The following is a 22,972-nucleotide window of genomic DNA, read 5'->3' on the forward strand; positions in this document are numbered from 1 at the left end:
CGCTTTGGATACTTTCGTAACTTTTGTCAAAGGTCTGATGTTATAGAACGAACGAATTCTTCGTAGTGCACGTTACCATCACTATCAACTTTAGCTTTTTCTAACAGTGCATCCATTTCCACCTCAGTCAGATTTTCACCCACCGTACATAGTGCACGACGAAGTTCAGAAGCTGAAAGGAAACCATTATTTTCGATATCAAATGTACGGAAAGCTTCAATGATATCTGATTCTGTGTATATTTCATTGTACATTCGTGATGCTATTTCACAAAATTGATCGAATGTTATACCTTCAATAAGTGCTGTTTTTTCTTTGTCGACGTCAGCTATCAACTCCTAAAACCCAGCAATTAATACAGATTTTGATTAGTTCACTAACCGTATAAGCTAATGGTGACTTGTGTAATAATGTACCTACTGTTTAAACAAAAGCTAAGTCATGTTAGTACTAATAGGATCCCTGGAATTTTTTCCTACATCCTTCCATTAAGTATGGGATTCACGAATTTGTTGTTCACTTATAAAGCTACTTGGGCATATAGTCGTATTCCCCTATTTTTTAGATTCGGAAGATATTTTGAAATTAGGACATTCATAAACTGATTGCGATTCTGTCCTAATGGTTTTAGAAATTATCTGAATAACTAAAAGATAATAAATGGGTAGAATGATTACATGCATCTAAAATTATGGTTTTTAGGATCATATACTCCATTCTAACCCACTAAAAAGTTGTACCATTCTCGTACTGGACATTTTTTATATGAAGTATGGATAGAGATGTTGCTGGATGCAGAAAATAAAAAGAATGTAGAAGCCAACGGAAGATCCGGATGTGCTCTTCCAAAGAAACAAAGTGTCCTAACAAGTACGCGATGCTTACACTAATTATTACAGTAGATGTCATATGTATTTATGTTAGTTTCCTGGGTTTCATGTGTGGAGTGGTCAAACTTCGTTATTCCAATAAGCATTGAACTATACACCACTACTATCAGTTGGCAGTGCTGTCTAAAAACTAGTCCACGGCATACACTGACCTAAGACCACCGTTCGGTATAGTATTGTCTTCATTTCGAATAAAAAGAATTGGCAGTTAATTTGTACATAAGCACTACATACTAAGTAGGTTATTTCTCAGACCAGCTGTAATAGTTAAGGTGGATGATATCAAATGCGTTGTTTCCTTTTGAGATTTTCTGTGGGATTGTCTGGTTACTTTTTTCCAAACGTATCCTGTAAACTTCTAGTTGCGTAATTCTTGTTTCCTTTCATCTATATAAGACTCAAGTCAATAAATACAGGTAATGCAATACCCTGTAGTGAGTAACTTGCTTCCAGTGTTTGTAAGATACTTAGTTTCAGATCATATTTTGCAGTACTTTATGTGATTTAGACTTTCGTTTAAGGACCATGGTTTTTACCATCTTGATAAAACTTACGTAGGTACTCAATATTTATTTACTTTACGCATTAAGTAATCGAATTCTCAGGTGGAGTTTGACCTTGAAACACCTAACTTTATCGAGTGTTTTTCCTTTGCTGTTCAGTATACTACAGTCAACTTGAGCCTAGCTCGTATCGAACAGGAATTATTAGTAGTTCTGTCCCGTTAGGCAGAGTTTATGGAATTATAATTGAGCAACTAACATGTGGCAAAAGACTTGGAATTATACTAGTCAGTCAGGACGTTTGTGTAGAAATTTTGTTACTAGGTTACATTTAGAACCCTCATAACATCACTAACATTCGTCTTTGATAAGTGCATTTGCACAAACTTATACAAAACAACTGGAGGGGTAAGTATCAATGTATCGCTTGCACTAAATATTAATACCTATACTACGGGAAAAATAGTATCTTCCTAATTTTTCTCTATTTATAAACCTATTAAATATTCCTTCCCCTGGTTTGTTAAAATAAGTACTAGCTTGAGGTATTGCTGACATATTTAATACCGACTACGTGAGTCACTAAATTCATCACTTTATTTAAATATGTTTGTGTCCGTTATGTCCCGATGTTAATTATGAATGGTGACTTTTGAGGACTATTTATGGACCAATATGATACATATATTTTTATTGTTAATTGATTAAACTAGCCATATTCATGCCCCTCTTATTATAAGCTTTATTTTGACCTGTGAACTATTGTTATATGACTTCTCGTTCTTGAGTTATACCCAGTTTATCAATTATTACCTTCCTTATTCACAGCCATATTTGGCTAAACCTTGTGCAGATGTTATTTTCTATTTTATGGTACGATGTAGTCTGTCTGGTTGGTGTATAAACCCAGTATGTTTGAAACAAAAGATTCATATTGTAGAAGCTGTTATTGATGTTCTGGACTAAACTGGCTGGGCTAGGCAAAAAGCAAGACCGATAAGTACTCTAGACTGCTCGTACGGGTTTCGTGCGTCATTGGTCCGATCGATAATTCTTTGCTCTCCAATTGGCGGCATCGTCACGTCATATATTAAACAGGGCAAGCAGATCACAAGATATAATGTCATCATAAGTTTAACTAGTACATACGATTATATTGTAAACCCTTAAGGGTGGGGTTTCTGGGATTCCAAAACGGATAAACTCACCTCAATTTCTAGGTTTGACGGCATCAGACCTACTTTTCTTATCAATACAGTTACATCTGGGACCAAGACTTTCCCCGTTTTGTCATGATCTAATGCATCGAATTGTGCCTTGTATTCAGTTATCGTCTCCTCCGTTAGTTTAGCCTTCTGTTTTTTGGCGGACGATGTCATTTTTCATCCTAAAATGGGAGTTTTTGAATACGACTGTAACTAGTTTATTTTATAAAGCAACAACAGACAAAAAGAAGGGTCACGTTAGTCAATCTGAAGAATTAAAATGTATGATATTTGTATCTCCGTGTTTTAAATATCTCAGGCAGTTCCTGGCACACTTCATATTTAGATCCATTAATGGTAGCTAGTTCCCGGGAATAGTATTCAATGAACTCCAGCACACAAATATGATCAGTTTCGTACAAATTGTTAGGTGATTGTAGTCAATTTAGTTTTACACTATGATTTTTTTGGTTACTGTCTTATTACTGCTGGAGGAGAAATTGACCTAATCATGCTTAATAAATTTATAGACATCTATGTTGCACAAGAGTGATTGTGGGATTGTCTAAATCCACCGAGGTTAGCAAGAGAATTTAATTGGGCACTAAATATAAAATCCTTGTCTTGACATCAAATCCTACTCTGAAATCAAGCATCTTACTGAAGGCTTGTCTTTTCAACGTTCACTTGCAAATCCAGTAAGACATGTTGTATTCTAACAAAAAGGAGGGACGTAACTATCTTTTTTGTGATTCAAATCAGAATATTTGATTTGTAACACTTCAAATTCTAGTTTGCTGACCGTAATGCAGCAAAGTATTGGTTTCAATCCCAAGTTTCCAAACACTACTATGACGAATTACTTGTATATCCAGTCAATCCACGATACAAGATTGGATAGTGTTCGTAGATAGACTGAGCGGTTAATTCGATTCCAGCAGCAAAGGTTACTTACATAGTCATGGAAAACGGCTTATGTGAACAGTATATCACCTAATATGAAGTAAGTACGAATCGTGGACCTAGTTAAGCTTATTCCAACTGATATCAGTACCAAATATTGAACACCTAATGTTATCTATTTCCAAGTATCACTTATCAACACCTTGTAACCGTGTGAAATTTTTTTCAAATAATTCATACATATGAACCACGAATACAACTTGGCTTATAAGGATTCCAGAACAGATGTCTTTTGTCTAGTTATTTCCATTGACTACGTTGTTTTATCGTGAAAGACAGAGTTACAAATAATCCTGGCTATATTTAGTGGAGATTGCCCAAGTTCTTTTTGTTAGCCACAATTTCTTCCGAAATGAGAATACATTACACAGAATACAGTTTATCCTACCTTTCTACAGTTTTATACCCTTCGAAGACTTCCCTGATAATTTTGGATATTAAATCAATCAGACACCTTACATTCCTTTAGAAAGTGTTTCCAAATAGTTTTTCGATAAGATGTTTAACGTTGACACAACATTGTTCAGAAACTGAAAATCACCCTCCTAAAATGGTTATGTCGTCAAACCTCACTTTTTGTTTGAGGTGCGTCTGGATAATTAGAAACTAATCACGGTTACTGAGTAAATATTTTTATTACATGAAAAATCATAGTTCGATCGCATTTGCCTAAGTAGTAACCATAGGTACCAAGGTAACAATTGAGAAATTCAAACTAAAGTGTGAGAGAAAATATTTTTCAACCACCCCGACACCTCTTCACTCAATTCTTGTTGTACTGTAGCTGTAAATAAATCCCTATAATATGTAATTCTGTTAGACATCAGCATTGACCCTTATCTCACTACTTTTGCTGCACACACCCAGTTGAAGGTGCATGGTCAAGCATCCTCGTCAGACTACTATTGGTAACTCTGTGCTAAGAATTCCTTGCAATAACTGGCATGCCCAAATTACATCCTTCGTGACATAAAGATTATCTTCCAAATATTCCTTCATTCCTGACTTCTACTTTGACTGGGGTTGGGAACCTTGATTATATAAGTGTTACGGATTACAGCGTTGTCAAACCATAAGTATCTGTGACATCTTTACTACTAACTCCTAGTTTCTAGTTTATTTATCTTATCTTTATTTAACTTCATTATTTGTGTTTCCTGAGTCATTGGCTCACTTTTCTTACCATTCCTTGCAAGCCCTCCTAGCATATATGAATTGCCTATAGACCTGAAGAGAACCATTACATTTTTGCATATCGGTGAAAGATTCACCCGTGGGTCCATTGCAACAATCCGATGAACGGTATCCATTCAAAAGGGTGAGAACGAATTAGATACAAATTAATAAAGGCGAGCAGTAATCAGAGCATTGTCATTAAAGCGACTATCAAAATGGCAAGCACTGATAAGGAGGTCATTAGAGACAAGCACCGAGCAGGGAAGATTGTCAACATTATTTAGAACTCGAACGACGGACTACAGTGCAAAGTCGTGCATGTAGGACAGCCGACAGAAGCATTCCCAGTAAGGACCGGAGTCAGACAAGGCTGTCTACTCTCCCCATTCCTCTTCCTTCTGGTGATAGACTGGATTATGAAGACTTTGACATCTGAGGGGAAATACGGAATACAATGGATTTCTCAGAATCAATTAGATGGTCCGGACTTCGCAGATGACCTAGCCCTCCTCTCTCATACACACGAAAAAATACAGATGAAGACAGCAAATGTAGCAGCAGCCTCTGCATCAATAGGCCTCAACATACAAAAAGGAAAAAGCAAGATTCTCAAATACAACACAGAGAACACCAACCCAATCACACTTGATGGCGAAACTCTGGAAGAGGTGGAAACATTCAAGTACCCGGGTAGCATCATTGATAAACAAGGGGGATCGGACGTAAAGGCGAGGATTGGCAAAGCAAGGACAGCATTTCTACAATTGAAGAACATATAGAACTCAAACACAACTGTCAACTAACTTCGAGTTGAGAATCTTCAATACGAACGTCAAGACAGTCCTACTGTATGGAGCTGAAACGTGGAGAACTACTACAACCATCGTCAAGAACGTATAAGTATTTATGAACAGTTGTCTACGCAAAATACTCAACATTCACTGGCCGGATACTATCAGCAACAGCCTACTACGGGAGAGGACAAACCAGCTTCCAGACGAAGAGGAAATTTGGAAGACGTTGGAAGTGGATAGGCTGTACATTAAGGAAATCACCAAACTGCATCACGAGGAGAGTCCTAACTTTGAATCCGGAAGGGAAGCGGAAAAGAGGAAGGCCAAAGAACACATTACGCCGGGAAACGGATATGAAGATGATAAATAGGACAGGGTTGAATGGAGGATGCTGTTGGGTGGTCTATGCTCCTCCACGAGGGGCAATACGGGTACGTGAGCAAGTAATATTATAATAGAATTAATCTCAAAACCGTAAGTTCTACATGATGTGACTGCCGAATCTACAAGATCTTACGTGGAAGTCCCATCATTGTATACACTGATTCATCCTACGTGACTGCCGGTAATATGATGCTTAACGCTTCTGAAGAACACATTTGAGTTAGAGATAGAATAATATATTCTAATGTTTATGAGGTCTTATTACAAGGATGACTGCACCTGAAAGGCTGAGCCATGCCACAATGATCAATTGTTACCACATTCACCATCGCTGGCCTTCTCCTAACGTTACATGTTAAATATCAAGCTTCTCAGTAGTTACATGTTCACCTTCGAGAATCGTGTGGTCAGAAACCAATATCACTACAGAAGCTTCATAGCTGAGAACTTTGGGATGTGATTCTCGAAAAAAACAAGGGAGAAGCAAGGCACTTGAATATAAGCCTCAAACAATGCATAATAGTTTATAGTGGAGCAGGCTAAGGCATAATATATTAGTAGACATGACCCATTCTAGCTGATGTTGCTGGATTGAAACGGGTTAGAGCCTTCAGATAATATAATGCAGTAATAAAGGACAATGAGTTATGATATATAAGACGGTGGTTTGGGTTAAAATGATGGAAGGGAAGTCGAAGTTAGAATAAGGAAGGCTGTTTATTAGAATGGAAAGTAAAGTGTAAGAAATGCCAATAATTATATCTCTTATTGTCTGATTTTTAATCCTCTCCCTTTTTTCATCTGATACCAGCCTTTAGGTCATAATGTAAAAGTCTGAGAGCCTTAAATTAGTATTCTGTATTTTTGATAATGAAGATAACACTAGTATTCTAACTTGACAATTAGCTACCAGTAGCACCTTCTATATTCGAAACCTTTCTCCACACTAATGGAAATCAGAAGTCAGACGAGAAGAGGTAGGAAAGATATATTTGATACGTTATCAATATATCGAGGAACATTTATTCTAAGCTGGCTAGTGAACGTAGGAACAGTGTCCCACGCCGAGTTGAAACGTGATCTGGTACGGATGCATGACCGAAAGCCTTCAGTTAAACAAGTCCACTTAAACCACGTGGTCAGCATCCAATGTCGAACACTTAATGAGCTATTGATTTTGGGGATTTATTTACAGCTACAATAGCTATTCAGGTGTCAGTAATTCTTATATCTTTGCTCCATCTAAAATTAATCATCTACGAGGTCATACCTGGAAGGTTCGAAAACCTCGATCTCATTGTGCGGGACCAAGAAATTATCAATTCCAAAAATGACAAAAACTAATGTATTAATATATTAAATATAATCTACACACACAAGAAAAAATGTACTGAACGTTAATCAAATGGTCAGGAATTGGCATGTTCGGGTTTCTCTTGGTCTAGTAATCCACAATTATAAGTAGTTAATAGTTCCAATCACAATTGTTATAGTTCGAGATATATATCCAGATGAAAAATGTTATGAAAATATCACTGGTCTGTAAACGTAGATGGCAAATACATTAGAGCTCTGTAGTCATAACAACAGGTAATTGAGAACAAGAGACATACATGTGCAGCAGTGTACTTTTGAGCAGTAATCAGTGTGTCATACCATGCAGGGGGAGTTCTGAGCGAAAACGGAAATTCCAGGGTCATGCGTTTTTAAACAGCTGCTTTAAAGTCGCTCATAATAAAAGTACAAATTATGAGAATTATTGAAATAAATACAGGTAGTAGCAAAAACTGGTTACAAAATAAGTGTTTCCTAACTATCTCTACATTATAAACACAGAGAAATTCCATTTTTCCCACTGAGCAGTAATTGTCTGGGACGCCTTAACCGGACAAGTGGAATCAGCCACATCAGTTATTATTTTCGAAAAGAATCTGAATTTCCACAGGAAAACAAGCTGCAAGCAATTAAACAAGTCTACCGATCTATTATCCCTATCAATATAGTTGAATTTAGCGGCTGCTAGTTTCGACTTCGTTGAAACCACGAGGTACGTCGTTGAACTGCTCAAGGTTGTGAGTTACTTTAGTTTGCTGCATCTTATATTTGAATAAGAGAAACGGAGTTTGAACAGGAAATTGGTATTAATATTAATAATATCGAGAATGGAGCAGTATTCTGCAAATAGCTGTAGGGTATTAAAATGTCTTGAATTAAGAGTTAGTCAAATAAAAGTCATGTTAGAAAGATCTCAGTCCCGCTATTTTAAGGAAAACTTTTGTCCGTTTCGGGGAAATTTTGGACAAGTGGCACGAAAACCCGAAAATTTCCTCAAACTTGGGGAAAGCTGCTAATATTCATTGAACTTTGGCGAAAACTCCGAATTCGGGAGATTGCAATCTCATGGGTATATACCCATGAGATTGCCACATAAGAGACTATATAGTCTCTTATGTGGCACTGTATTCACAGTGTGTAATCATTTATTCGTAATACGTCATCCAATGCAGTAACAAGGCTTGGACTTACACAACTATGGCGGGAGATAGGCTTTTTACTGACTAGTGAAATTTCTTGGTTTGGGTAGTTGCCCACTTTTGAATTGCCCATATATGAATTGGAATAATTTGGTGACGAGGTGGTTTGCGGGAAATAGTATCAGTGTCATGTAATAGAGCTCAGAGTAGCCTGTGATATCGCCTCTACATTCGGTTTTAATCATCTTCCATTTACATGTGAACTTCGCCGCACAGACATTTATTTATTTTTCATCACCCTTTTAGTCCATACTTAAGATATATTTTGTTCTTTAATCTAACATTTTGTGCCGTCTAAAAATCACAGCTTAGTCCAATGAAGTTACTAGCCTTTTCTTACTTTGTGTAGTTCTTAGTTGTCTTCATTTCTTTGCAGGTTTCTCAAAGTTACTATTGTGGTTCGACGCAATCGGTAAATAACGTGTTATTCTTGATATCTTTTTGCCTGTTCACTATTATCAAAAGATCAAGATCATGAATCTTTCTAAAGATCTTGCACCAAATGGTCAAAATGATTTAAAGATACTTCGTCAGGTTGAGTTTTACTTAAGTGAAGGAAACTTAAATCGCGATAGCTTCTTCAAACAGGAAATGCAAAAACGAGATGATGGTGGTATCCCAATAGATCTACTGCTGAAGTGTAATCGTATGATCGCTATGAATGTCACTGAGGACATTCTAAAAAATGTTGTTGGAACATCAAAAATTCTGAAGCTGTCTAATGATGGTGAGTTACTTGCTAGCCGTGATTTTAAAATTAATTGATACAGTCTTGAAACTTGTTGTTGATTCCGATGAAGAAAAACTTGACACATTCTTCGTCTCTTTAATAAAATATACGTTTTTTCTGTCATTTAACGTATGTATAGTCTTAATACTGTGGTTGAGGTTAACGTGAAGTGCTGTATTCCTTTTGCTTAAATCAAACTAGGGTTGGCTATTGTCCGAGTATTGCCGTTATCTGAGTTGGGACCTCGTGAGAGACGAACTATCCTAGTCACAGGACTTCCACGTTTATCCATCGGAATAACAGAAAACGCAGATGTGGACAACACTTCTTATGGGCACAGTTCAAAACCAAATGAAGATGAGCTGAGAAACATAACCTCAGCAAGTTGGGAACTTGGTGACTGGATTCGGAATGTGTTTGAAGAATACGGCGAAGTCCTGTTTGTCAGTTTACCTCGGTATGATTTCATAAATTTACCGCTTCTTTCCCCATTAGCTTGTCCAGTATAACACATACAGGGTCTTGGTTTTATCTGTAATTGCTCACAAATCAATTATCGCACACATTCTCCCATTTATATAAGTCGTCATTTTACCTAGATTCTTTACGATTTCTTTATAAACTTCAGTTTACAGCCTGAGATTTCCGGTCATAATTTAGATCAATTTAACTGGTACCAAAAGACATGTACTCAGTAAAGTAGACTTTTTCTAGCAAGATACCACGTTTATATACAAACCTGAACACAAGAATATATCCGATTAGAATTCAGTTAACAACTAAACGATTAGATCACATATGAAGTATAAACCATTCATTCTCGAATGAAATTAATACCTAGTCATCACCTTTAATTGTTGCTCTTTCACACCAGAGGTCTCGGAGGTCAACAAGGCAACTCTAATATTTTTATGAAGTCGAGTATGGTTGTGTAGCATAGTACGTTTCCGGTTATCATGACTTGTGATAAAATCTAGTGAGATTTCAGAATATTGTTTGAGAGCTTATGCGGTTTGATGTACTTGTGTGGCCCCCAAATGCCTTGGTACGGCTGAGGATTGGAATAGCCCTCTCTTCCTCTCGAAATGCTTTCAAATGGCCACGCGTATGCAGCCACTATCTTATCGCGGCTGGGGTGTTTATGAAATTAAGAGGATGAGAAGCAAATGTATGGCGCTTTAACCGGGTTGGTGGATATGGAGGATCCACCTAGGGGAGTTGGAAAACCCTGGTTCCAAGCTAATAGTGCACATGAGCTCCAGTATCCCAAGGAAACAAACGGCGTATGGACCTATTTTCGGTCACCGGTTACCACAGGACTGCATCTCCTGACGTCGCTCCACTGCCTTGTGGATCAGACCTTTAGGTCGGAGGCTCTGAGTGTGGCCCCATAAGGAAACCACCTGCTTCAGTTCGGGCGCTCGGGCAGTGTTCCAGCCCTCACGCAAGTCGAATGACGAAGTGCGGTGCCTCTTTGTACCAATGTTTTTGCGTTTAAATAATAATAATTACCAGTTACTTCAAAGATGGCCTCTACCACAATTGTTTATGGTCAGAGGAGTCGGGAGACAAAACCAATTGTGGTGCACTTCCTACTTCACGATTTTGTTCATTTCAGTCCATACTTGCTCTTCTTATCATTATTTTCTCGTCTTTGCCGCCCTCTTTAGTTCTTCATTCCTGTAATGATGTGAAATATGGCGATGCATCTTGAACTATGCCTAAAGCCAACCTGGGATCTTTGTTCTTGAACTGGACGTATGTTGTCAAGTATTTGTAGAGTCTTAGATTTCTAGAATGTCCATCAGTACAGCTGGTTACCCTATCAACATTGCGGAACTAGTTTAATTTCCTTATTCGAAATATAATCAACCCTTAGAGTGATCTGAGTAACTCATCTGAGGATCCTGTTTCTCAAACAACAAAGTAAAGTTCATTGGTTAACTCCTCTCATCTTTGTTGATTCTTCTCTGTGCTATAGTAAAGTGTGGCAACCTGAAACGGTACAGTGTTTTGAGAGGTGTAAAGCTTGTCTCGTACTTACAGAGTCTTTCTTATTGATCGTTTGATTGTTAATATAACCTTTACAAGTGTCTAAATATTTAATTGATATTTATGGACAGCCTAATAACTTTTCTTTTATCTATTCTTAACTCAATTATTTAGTGATAAACCAAAATTCCATCATCCCATTTTTGTTATTCATCGACTACTCTGTCAGTTTTTAAATATGGACACTAACCTACACTATTCATCATTGCAGTCAGTGCTGAAATCTTAGCTAAGATCTGGAAACTGGATGTAATCCCATCTGACTAGTCTCGACGACTGGTTGCGTTGACCTACACCATCGATGGACTCAGAGAGAGACCTCCACAATCAATTCATCGATGGGTCCAAATAGATCGCATTGTCATTAGACATTGTTGGAGAGGCTCGACTGAAGATTGTCACCGATTCTGGATCACATATGCAGACTCGGATTATGCTTTAGTTTGAGCACGTATTTGTCTGTGTATTACTAGACATAGAGAATCCACAGCAAGGAAATTGTTTTGAGTCTAACTTAAGAACAAAAAAGTTAATATGTTTCAGGGACAACTAGAGGAGTTATTCAGTTGTGGAAATGGTATCCAAAAAGCTGTGGAAACATCAGTGAAGTCTACTAGTAACTTAAACCAAAAGGTTGGGAAAAATCTGTGAATTTCGGCGGCGTCTACAGAATTGATAGATGCCTGAAAGCTCATCCCATTTGACTGTAAACACGATGAGGAGCGGAGACAGCTTGAACGTAGACTGATGGAAAGCCTACGTAATGATTGTGAGCAGTGATGGGTAGAGAAAGCAGAAGAGATGGAAAGGGCATCAGCGATGTGACAGTAGACAACTGCCCAAATTTATCAAGTTAACAGGTATGAGAAATCACACTGTGAGTGAAACTATCTCAAAAGAAGACGAGACTGTTATTCACTGTCAATCCAGGATATTGAACCGACGTGCAGAACACTTTAGGGAACGGTTCAACCGGTCTTTAGCTACACTTTGGTTACCCACTATCTGGCAAACTGATGTAAGTCCTCTACTCTTAGTGAGGCTGAAAAAGTTGTAAGCGATGTAAAGCTAGTCAGAGCAGCAGAGCCTTAAATACCGTCCCCTGAGATTTCTAAGGATGGTAGCAGTTAGATTAACTGAAATTTTGGCTAAAATCTGGGAAGTGGACGTAATCCCATCTGACTGGTCTCGACTGTTGATCGTCCCAGTCTATGGGGAAGGACAAAAATTCTCCTGTGACAATCACAGAGGAATCAATTTAACTAAAGCAATGTCTAAAATATTGGCCTCAACAATACTTCGACGTCTGACTAGAGCTCGTGAAGATCAAACCCGAAGAAAGCAGGCCATTTTCAGATCTGGAAGTATAATCCAAATATTCACCCTTCGATAGATTCTGGAACATGGACATACTTTTCGACGTCCGACCATAGTTGTATTCCTCGATCTCAAGATGGCGTTCAACTGCATTGGTTGTGAGGTCCTGTGGCAGTATCTGTCATTGAAAGGCGTACCAAGGAAGTACACTAACATTGTACTGGCTTTCTACTCGAACACTACTGGTCGAGTCAGAGCTGATGGCGAACTGTCATCGGAATTGGTTGCTCCAAGTGGTGTTCGTCAGGGTTGTTCGCTTTCCTCACTTTTATTTAGCTTCGTCATAGACATGCGTCAAGAGATAACACTTTCACCGTCTGACCTTTCGAAGATTGATCTTCCATTAGGAGATTCACTTGTTGGCTTAGAATGTACAGACAATATAGCTGTGTTTGATGAATATGCTGACGAACTGCAGTCTTCCGATCACCTTAAACAACAATGCGAGAATGTTTGAGATGCGGTTCTCTTCCTCTAAACGTCAAGTACTACTTCGGGATTGGCTTTAGTCATCACCTGAGTTAATGATAGGGAGTGGGGTAGCTTGACGCATCGACCGCTTCACTTATGTTAGAGTCTTATTAGCCCTGACGGTCTGGTGTCTGACGAAGTCTCGACTGGCTTTTGCTAACTTGTGGCATAGGGATGATGTCTGTCTTCCAATCACGTGACGAGTTTACTGCCCAGCAGTTTGCTCCGTCCCACTCTATGAAAGTGGAATGTGTCCATTAAAAATAGAGGATATTCGTAGGTTACTGGTATTCGATCACAGGTGTCTAAGGAGCATTACTCGTGCATTTTAGAACCACGGAGTAAGCCATGACTTGGTTGTGAATAGAGTACTAGGCAAGGATTTGAAATTGATTAGTGAGGTATTAAATCTTCATCAACTGAGGTGGTTGGGACATTTGTTACGTATGCCCGATCACCACCCACCTCGATAGATGATGTTTTCTGGTGTAGGAGTAGGTTGGAAGAGAGGCAAGGGTGGCCGAACCAAAAGATGTCAGTAGTCCACGAAGTCACTGACAGTTGAACTTAGCCATGCTGATAGGTGTAGATTATCCATCATAATTAATGGTTAGACTTTGGATGACATGGCTTAAAATCGTTTGTAATTGCGCAGGTGCATCCGTTTTTTGTCTCCCCCCAAATCCTGAAATTTCAAATTCTTCATAACAATTTTGTTTTCATTTCTCTAGTTTATAGTTTCTTTTTGAGTCGTGTCTTCGATGCCTGATCTTTAGTGTTACCACTGGTACTGTTACTACCTCTACTATTCTGAGATTCGGTCTGACAATGTCATCTTTCTGTACTAATGGGATATGTGAACTTGAGCCGATGTACATGCCTACTAGGTTCTACGTTGTGATTGACTGACCAGCATTGACTCATCGTTTTTAATAATATCACGGCATGATGTTAGTGTAATCGGAGCTTTAGCTTTGGTGTTTTTGCTTGTTGATATTCATCAGTGAGTTGTGTGTGTCATTTAAAAGATGCTGATGCCTTCTCAAAAATGCGAGCCATCACACTTCCTTGTCATACTAAGAAACGATAGCACTGAGATATTCCAGTTGCAATTGTTCAGTTCTTCCTACTGACTGCGTTCAGTCATTCGAAACCATATTTGACAGACTATGGCGTTAAGTCAAGTAGCCTAAAGTTCACACTACAAAGGTAGAATTTGGTATGTACTGAACGCAAAACAACAATATTTTTATTACCCAACGAAGAAATAAACTAAAGACCTAATGGAAAATGTTTTTTGAACAATAGTTCCATACTATAATATATTGCTTTGTAGTGAATTATCTAAATAACAGTATATAATTGTGTTAATTTTAGTTACCATCATTCCAATTCACTCCGAGGATTTGCTTTCGTTGAATTCAGAACGTCTAAATCTGCTAGAAAAGCTGTTAAACATATGTGTCTTTTCATGGAAAATGAACAATGGCTCGTGCAACCTACTGGTAAATAGTTTATTTTCTACGTTTTGCAGTTGTGTATCTTTCTAAGTATTTTTGTACTTTATGTGAAAAAAAGCTTGTTGTCTGTGATGAAATAACTGTTTACTTTCAAACGTGATTCAATTTATTCATTGAATAGTGTTAATGAGACATAGGTTTGATTAAAGCATATTACAGCAACAGTGGTTGAAAAATTGCATGCAGGGAATCTGGAGATAGGTTGTATGATAGCTCTGGCACGAAGTTATATATACTGACCGCACTTAGACACCCAACTGGAACAGCTATTCCGTTAGTGTAACAAATGCTCATTAGCAACAAAAACACCGCGGAAAGCAGCTACAGCCATGGTTAGTACCACAGTCACCGTTGCAACATATAAACTGACTTTGCTGGTTCACTTCATGAACAAACTTATCTTTTATTAGTTGGTGCATACAGCTAGTGGCCAGAAATTTCCCTCATAGAACATCCAACTGCAAACTGCACTGTCGGAAAACTGTCAACTATTCAGTCGTTTCGCAGTTTACTTCCGCTATCTTTTCAGAATTTTGTCGGCAGAACAGAATCAGTAATCTCCAAGCACATCCATCTCATCCTCAATCCAATGGCGAAGTCGAAAGCTTTGTTGATATATTTCAAAATGCTCTTCAAATATTAAAAGAGGGGGAAACCACTGAAGACATTTTTGAGAGGTTCTTGTTCATCCATCATTCTACACCAAATCTTCAGATAATTAGTGGAGTCTTTCCAGAGAAGCTTTACTTGGCAGAAAAATATGTATACACTTTGGTGCCATCCGTTCAACACCAGTTCTTGAGCCTCAACAAAAAAGATTGGTGGAGAAGCAATCCAATCGACATCATGAGGCACAACGTGGATTGTTCACTATGGGTCAAGAAGTACTCGCCATGGACCATTGTGGCAAACAAAGATAGCTGGCCGAGTCATGTACAGAAAAAGTAATGCAATGTAATGATTACGAGGTATCAGTTGGCCCAGAAGTTTGGATGTGTCATGCTAACCAAATAAGAGCAACTTCGATCTCAAGCAATGAGTCTTGACTTAAAATACCCGTTGATGTTCTGCTGGACACATTTAAAATTAAAACCCCTGAAGTAGACAAGCCAGTCTCTGTGAAGGCAGATTGATACAACTTCCTTCTTACAAATCAAAGCCAAAGACCTGTTACGCTGTTGCAGGTGGACCCTAACACCATACCCTCCGAATCTGCTCAAATGGGAACTATTAGCGGGATATAGATTGGATTAAAGTATGCTTCATGCAGAATTGTGTTGGAACACACTGATTGGTCATTTCTTAGCCAATCAATGCTAACGTATACTTGGAGAAGACTTATGAATTTTCTTGTGTATAATTTTAAATATACTTATGTTTTTCTTATTGTGATTGTTGCTCTCATTCTGTCTTGTTATTTGGAGTATAATTACGTTCCTGTTCAACTGCGTTTTGATTTCGGGATTTGAAGATTGAAATAGTGTCCGAAAGAACACTAAGCAATAAGAGTAGCTGGGTCGTAACTAGAGATCATAACAACTAAGAAGGGAAGTATGTTTATAATATTATTATTGGATACAATACAGCTTTTTACTGGACATGTAATTTGGAAGTATGTGAAATCTAGTCCGCCAGGGGAGCATCAGTTCTCAAGATTGCTGGTACTTCTTTCTGAAATGTGCCAAATAACACTAAACCTAGGTTCAAAATTTCCTCTTGACTATTTCCTTCCACTCTTCATCTTGATATTTTTTATAAATAGTGTAACGTCGTTTATTTTTACCAAATATCGTTAAACAGCGCTTGTGTTTTCCAACTATGACCCTCGGTGGAGTGACCATTTATCTTGTTATTGTTTTATGATCTGAATTTATTTACGAAACAAATAGATATTAAAATATTGTTTTATTCGCAATGGCATCATTTACAATTCTGTTCCTAAATTTACTACGAATTTCTTATGATAGATTAACTGTATTCATCAAGGTTACAAACTCATGACTGACTAACTGTGATTTACTCTCAGCTTAATCACTCTGACGAAAATTCTGGATAGAGTATGTGGTTAGGCTTAAGTTCGTATTGTTAATAAGAATTTTACTTATGTCATATCTTCAAAGCATATTTTTCACCAGTTGGCTTTAATGTCCAGATAACGCATTTAATGTCGCGAATACTGTATGATGTTATACATACACGTGGTCTAGCTTCAATTGACTCATGATTTCAACTATAAAATTACTAAAATCTCCACGAAACCTCCTTCTGATATGACAAGTAAAATTCTTAATGACAATACAAACTTAAGCCTAACCACATACTCTATCCAGAATTTTCGTCAGAGTGATTAAGCTGAGAGTAAATCACAGTTAGTCAGTCATGAGTTATAACCTTGATGAATACAGTTAATCTATCATAAGAAATTCGTAGTAAATTTAAGAACAGAATTGTAAATGATGATACTCTCTGTCTCCCCTCAAACTATGAGATTAAAATTCCTTCATATCTTTCTTGCTTCCTATACTATATCTTTATATACAATCTTTCTTTTATATATTACCACCATTAAATTAACTATTTCTATGAATTCCATGTTCATCTTGTTGTGCTAATGAAGTGTGGCAACTTGGACCGATGTATATGTGTGCCTGGTCCTACGTTGTAGTTGATTGACTATATTCACGTGACAAACTGATTTTTATGAGCTGGTACACACTACATGTATTATAGAGTTTTTTCATACTACCTTTCTGATGGTTGACCCTGAGGAAAGCAAGCATTAATTGAATTAATCATCTGAATATGGTTTAATCATAATACCTTGGAAAAAACATAACGTACTTATAATTCTCAAGGTAATAATATTAGTTTTTAAATGAACACAAGCACTAAATATATAATCTATACAAACTAGATTAATGACTACTTTATTTTGTAATATAAGTTTTGTTTTCATGTCTTTTTCAATTTGCTCTGGTACGGCCAAAAGTGAGGAGAGTCCGCTCTCCCTCTCCAAATGCTCTCATATGGCCACACGTATATAGCCTCTGCCAGGTAAGTCTTACTCACTGCCTTCTCGCACCACGGGTATTGTTTACGAAATTGAGAGGACGAAAAGCGAATGTCCGGCGCTTTAACCGGGTCGGTGGACACGGAAGGTCCACTTAGGGGAGTTGGAAAACCGTGATTCCAAACCGATAGTTCATATGGGCTCCAGTATCCTGAGGGAACAAATGGCGTATGAGTAAATCGTTGGTCACCGGCTATCATGGGACTGCATCCACCGCCTTTCGGATTAGACCTTTAGGTCAAAGGGTCCAGGGGTCCTCCCTTAAGAAAACCACCTGCTTCAGTTTGGGCACCTGAGCAGTATCACAGCCCTCACACAAATCAAATGAGATTTGTGTGGTGCATATGTATCTGGTGCCTTTTTGTACCAATATTTAAGTGTTCAAATAAATAAACAAATAAATATAAATAATTTTTTTAATGATTTGTATATTTATTAGAAACAAATGAAGTATCTGATTGTCCAGAATCAGCATGGAAACCACGACTTGCAGCTAAAGTTTCTTTTTCACCTCAGCAAATGTTAGCCAGACGGCATATTTGGCGTTGTTGCTCTCGAAAGAATAAACAACTTATTGCAGCGTTCAAACATTTACGTCAGGTCGGATACACTGCTAGTAATCCATGTGATAGGGAATGTAAGCTGAAATACTTGTATACATACTTTTTAAAGTATTTAATTATGATTTTTAATATTCATACAATTCATTGCATGTTTAACGCTTCCATTGACAAAATGGCAATTATTACTTACTCATGCTACTCCTCATAGAGGAGCATAGACCGCCCAGTAGCAGTCTCCATCCAACTCTGTCTTGGGCAATTCTTTCCAGCCACTATTCATCCTTTACATGTCTAGTTCAAATTCCCGACGTGTCCTGTTCTTCGGCCTTCCTCTTTCCCGTTTCCTTCCAGAAATCCAGGTTAGTGCTTGCCTCGTGGTGCAGTTTGATGTTTCCCGTAATATATGTCCTATCCACTTCCAGTGTCTCCCTATTTTCATCTTCAGTTGGAAGCTGATTTGTTCTCTCCTATGGTAGACTGTTACTGATTGTATCCTGCCAACGGAAATTGAGTATCTTGTGTAGACAATTGTTCATAAGTACTTATACTATTTTGATGATGCTTGTAGTAGTTCTCCAAGTTCCAACCCCGTACAATAGAACTGTCTTTACGTTCGTATTGAAGATTGTGACTTTGATATTGGTTGATGGCTGTTTTGAGTTCCATATGTTCTTCAACTGTAGGAATGTGGCTGATGCTTTGTCAATCCTCGCCTTTACGTCTGCATCCGATACTCCTTGTTAATCGGTGGTGATGCTGACCATCTACGTGGTTGTTGTGAAGGGCATCGGCCTCGCGACTCCCGAAGAATCTTATCTTTCACCGTGAGGCGTCGTAACTCTTCATTTAACTATCAGGGCAGACTTTAAATGGTTTGAATTTTTTATTCTGGTCGGCGTTTTTCCTATCAATTTTATTCTCTACGGAATGGGGTTGATGATCCCATGCCCAACCCTCCTCCTTTACCCGATCTTGGGACCGCTAGTAACCCTGAAAGAGTTACAGGTAGAGTCAGTTATTGCTATTTTTAAAAATTTAATTTTGTTAATGAATTTTGAAGTTAGTGAGATAGCATGTACTTAGCTTTTATGTTTATGCCTTTAAAGAACGGATCATTTCTCTTTCAGTTCTGAACAATTATTATTTCCTGTATTTTGATCAACATGTATTTCGTAATAACGTTGATCTATCTGTTTTACATGTGCATTCATCATTTCGTTATAGAGTTGGAATTTCATACGTTGTAGTCTGAGGTTATCTAACCAAATACAAATTTACTTTTAATGGTTGTTAGCAGTTGAACCTAGTATTAATTTCCCCGCGAAGAGTCGACCGTCTTGTTCACTGTTTCAAATCCAAGAGAGTTATCTTCTTGGTTGTTAAGTCAATATCACTTATTCAACGACTAATGTTTATTTATTTCTTACTCAGATTCAGTGATTCAAAAGCAGTTTCTCATGCTCATTGTACAACTTTAAGATATTTGGTTCACCTTTGTGTAAATTCATGTGTTTCCGTTTCAGATGAGTCTCAAACTAACGTGAAACATGTCTTATGGTACCTGGTTCTCAATGATCCTCCAGTTAATGTCCTTTCATGACTAAACCTAACTATAAGTTGTTAGTAATCATATCAAAGGTGTTAGTTTTATCGATTTCTAACTCAGTGTAACCGCTTGATTTTCACTATGATATGTAAGTAATGTTGTTAGGTCACCTATGAACAGTGACCTTCACTGCTTACCATATAAATCTGATTACAGAAACAAAACACTTAGAGATTTGTTCCCTTTTTCTGTACTTATGTCATTTGGGTATTATTTATGTTTTGCTTTATTCATTAGAATCTTTCTTTATACTTAGATTATTCAATTATACTTGGTGATAATTCTACAGAGACTATACTGAATTATGTTAAAAACAATTGTACTTCTGAACCATGTCAATCTAAACTACGTGTATTTCGTTATTCTGATTGGATATTTTGGAAGCAAAAGTTCTATTTGTGGCAACAAGCATGGATTGTCAGAATGAATCATAAAACTGAATTAATGACTAACAAAAATATGAGTAACAATAATAATGATGATGATGAAGACGACAATATGGAAGAGAAAGAATGTCATGAAATAGATTCTGAAATGAATCGAAATTCACTGCTAGTAAAATGTTTAGATGAATCTTCAACTAAATCGAAAGCACTTCCAAATAATTTTGTTCCGAATTCTATTGTTCAGGTTAGGTTTATTTTTACTGTTTTGTCCTGGCTAGTTAGTTGTGTTATTTCTCGATAATTAACTGTATCTCTTTTGAGAGAAAGCAGTTTAATGACACATTATCTACCCATAGATTTCAAAGAATATACTGTTAGGGAATAGTAACTGAACTCGTTGATAGTAATTCGTGACAAATAGCTTCCTTTTACCTTTCAATTTCATGACACTTGATTGATAGACATATGAATTAGAAGGGGTTTTTTGTGGATATTTCAATATTTTCATAGTTGAAGTCATGAGTCAATTGAAGCTAGACCACCATGGAAAACCTGGAAGCACTGGACGACCGTTTCGTCCTATTATGGGGCTCCTCAGCAGTGCGGATCCACGATCCCGTCTTGCGAGATTCGAACGCAGGACCTATATATGAATTATATCATTGAGACTAATTCCGAACCAAGTTACTCGGCGTTTGCAACCATCAATCATGATAATTGCGCGAGTCTTAACCAAGTAGCTTGCATTTATTAACATGGCTCAGATCAATAATAAATAGTTTTATGGACTGATGCCACGTTTTTGCTTAGTATTACTATTAGAATGATGACGGACAGTAAGGACCTCGTTACAATTGCTCCACTTTAATGTAACAGTCATACTTATTTGAGGATAGCGCTAATACCATGCTACTGTTAAAATGCTTTATAAAGAAGTGGTGAACATACATTAGGCTTATCACTTAACAAATTTTCATTCTCACTTGTACTTATTCTTCTTATGTGCAAGATTGTTGTAACCTGTGTATACAATCCATGTAATCCTCACTTAATCAATCCGTTTTCTCCTCCAGAAACTTGATTTGATTTACGTTTATAATGATTGTGTTAAAGCAGTAGAAGTATTCTATCAGTAGATAGATATTGCTAATGCATTCAGACTGTGAAAAGTAACACTTCAATATCTTTTCAGTCACAGCCCCTAAATGCCCTGGTACGGCCGAGAATGGCAAGAGTCCGCTCTTCCTCTCGAAATGCTCTCACATGGCCACACGCATATATAGCCTCTGCCAGGGAAGTCCTACTCACTGCCTTCTCGTGGCCACGGTGTTGTTTATGAAATTGAGAGGACGAAAAGCGAATGTCCGGCGCTTTAACCGCGTTGGTGGACACGGAAAGTCCACCTAGGGGAGTTGGAAAACCCTCATTCCAAACCAATGGTCCACATGGGCTCCAGTATCCTGAAGGAACGATTGGCGTATGAACCAATTGTCAGTCACCGGCTACCATGGGACTGCATCTCCTCACGATGCTCCACTGCCTTGTGGACTAGACCTTCAGGTCAAAGGCTGGGGGTGTGGCCCCCTAAGAAAACCACCTGCTTCAGTTTGGGCACCTGTGCAGTATCACAGCCCTCACACAAATCAAATGAGATTTGTGTGGCGCATATATATCTGGTGCCGCTTTATACCAATATTTATGTGTTTAAATAAATAATTAACAGTTGCATGTCTCTACTGATTCTAACAATCCTTTTTAAACTAAAGTTTTTTGTGCTTATTCTTTTTTGATAGAATACCCTCTATAATCAAACATTGAAAGAAATATTATTTCTAGTTTTCGAAATGTACGAAATTTCATTCAGTGATTACTCCTATGATGTATTGTGTTACTTATTTTTTTAGATATACTGGCCTTCAGTATTAATTCCTAAAGGAGATGCAGCAGATACACGTCTGTCTGATGGTCTTGGTGATACACTAATAACACCTAAGAAGTTATCATTTGCTCGATGTCTACGTATTAGTCTAGAAAAGAATCTTCTTGTTCCATGTAATCTTTTAAAAGATGTTGCTCATGTAGATCCAAACCCTAACCAAAGTCTATTGGATTCTGTTAACCAATTTGGGTGTTGTATGATATCGAATGCTAATCTAAATGAATCAATTTCCTCAGATGAATTTGTTCCTCTTTTTATTCGAATGAAAGATAATAAGGCTGCTCTGAAATTGGTACAGTTTGTTAATCTTTCTACTATTCATGGAGTAACAGCACGTATTCTTGAAGGTCCTAGTGAACAAGCGTACTGTGACAGTATTATCAAATCTAAGGTAAATGCTAGAGAACGTCATCGGACTTCACAATTAAACAGACGTCAAAAACAAAAGTCTTCAAATCCTCATCCTACATCATCCAGTAATTGTATACTTCCAAGTAATAAGACTGACCACAAGCACATTATATTCGATGAATAAATTTTCACACGCTTTTTGTACATTACTCCGAAATCTATTTTGCATACTAAACTCTAATTTTAAACATATACACAGTAATACTTCTTAAGTTTTTTCACAAGTGATTTTGCTTGAAATAGTAACTTTACAACGATATACGTGTTTATCAACTCCCAATCATAGCTGCCGTCTTGACATGGTGGTTAGGCTTGCCTTTCGTGATGACTTTACCAAGCTGTATTGTCTGAAACACATGTTCCTTTAGGTCCTACCATGCCAGAGAGGTCGTCCGGAG

At 37.6% G+C, this 22,972-nt stretch overlaps 2 protein-coding genes across 2 annotated transcripts; one reads left to right on the forward strand and one right to left on the reverse strand.

Moving 5' to 3' along the window:
- Window positions 1-26: 26 nt before the first annotated feature.
- On the reverse strand, window positions 27-2,772 carry Smp_018940 (putative calmodulin; the record flags this gene model as incomplete). The annotated part of the gene is made up of 2 exons (XM_018799732.1): window positions 27-338; window positions 2,602-2,772. 2 exons carry the CDS (start codon window positions 2,770-2,772, stop codon window positions 27-29), a joined length of 483 nt encoding a protein of 160 aa, XP_018651491.1.
- Window positions 2,773-8,923: 6,151 nt separating this feature from the next.
- On the forward strand, window positions 8,924-22,698 carry Smp_018950 (putative lupus la ribonucleoprotein; the record flags this gene model as incomplete). Its single annotated transcript, XM_018799733.1, has 6 exons — window positions 8,924-9,176; window positions 9,381-9,636; window positions 14,457-14,584; window positions 18,109-18,306; window positions 20,095-20,468; window positions 22,129-22,698. 6 exons carry the CDS (start codon window positions 8,924-8,926, stop codon window positions 22,696-22,698), a joined length of 1,779 nt encoding a protein of 592 aa, XP_018651492.1.
- Window positions 22,699-22,972: the final 274 nt, after the last annotated feature.

Source organism: Schistosoma mansoni, chromosome 3 (assembly GCF_000237925.1).
Source record: "Schistosoma mansoni strain Puerto Rico chromosome 3, complete genome".
Lineage (NCBI taxonomy): Eukaryota > Metazoa > Platyhelminthes > Trematoda > Strigeidida > Schistosomatidae > Schistosoma > Schistosoma mansoni.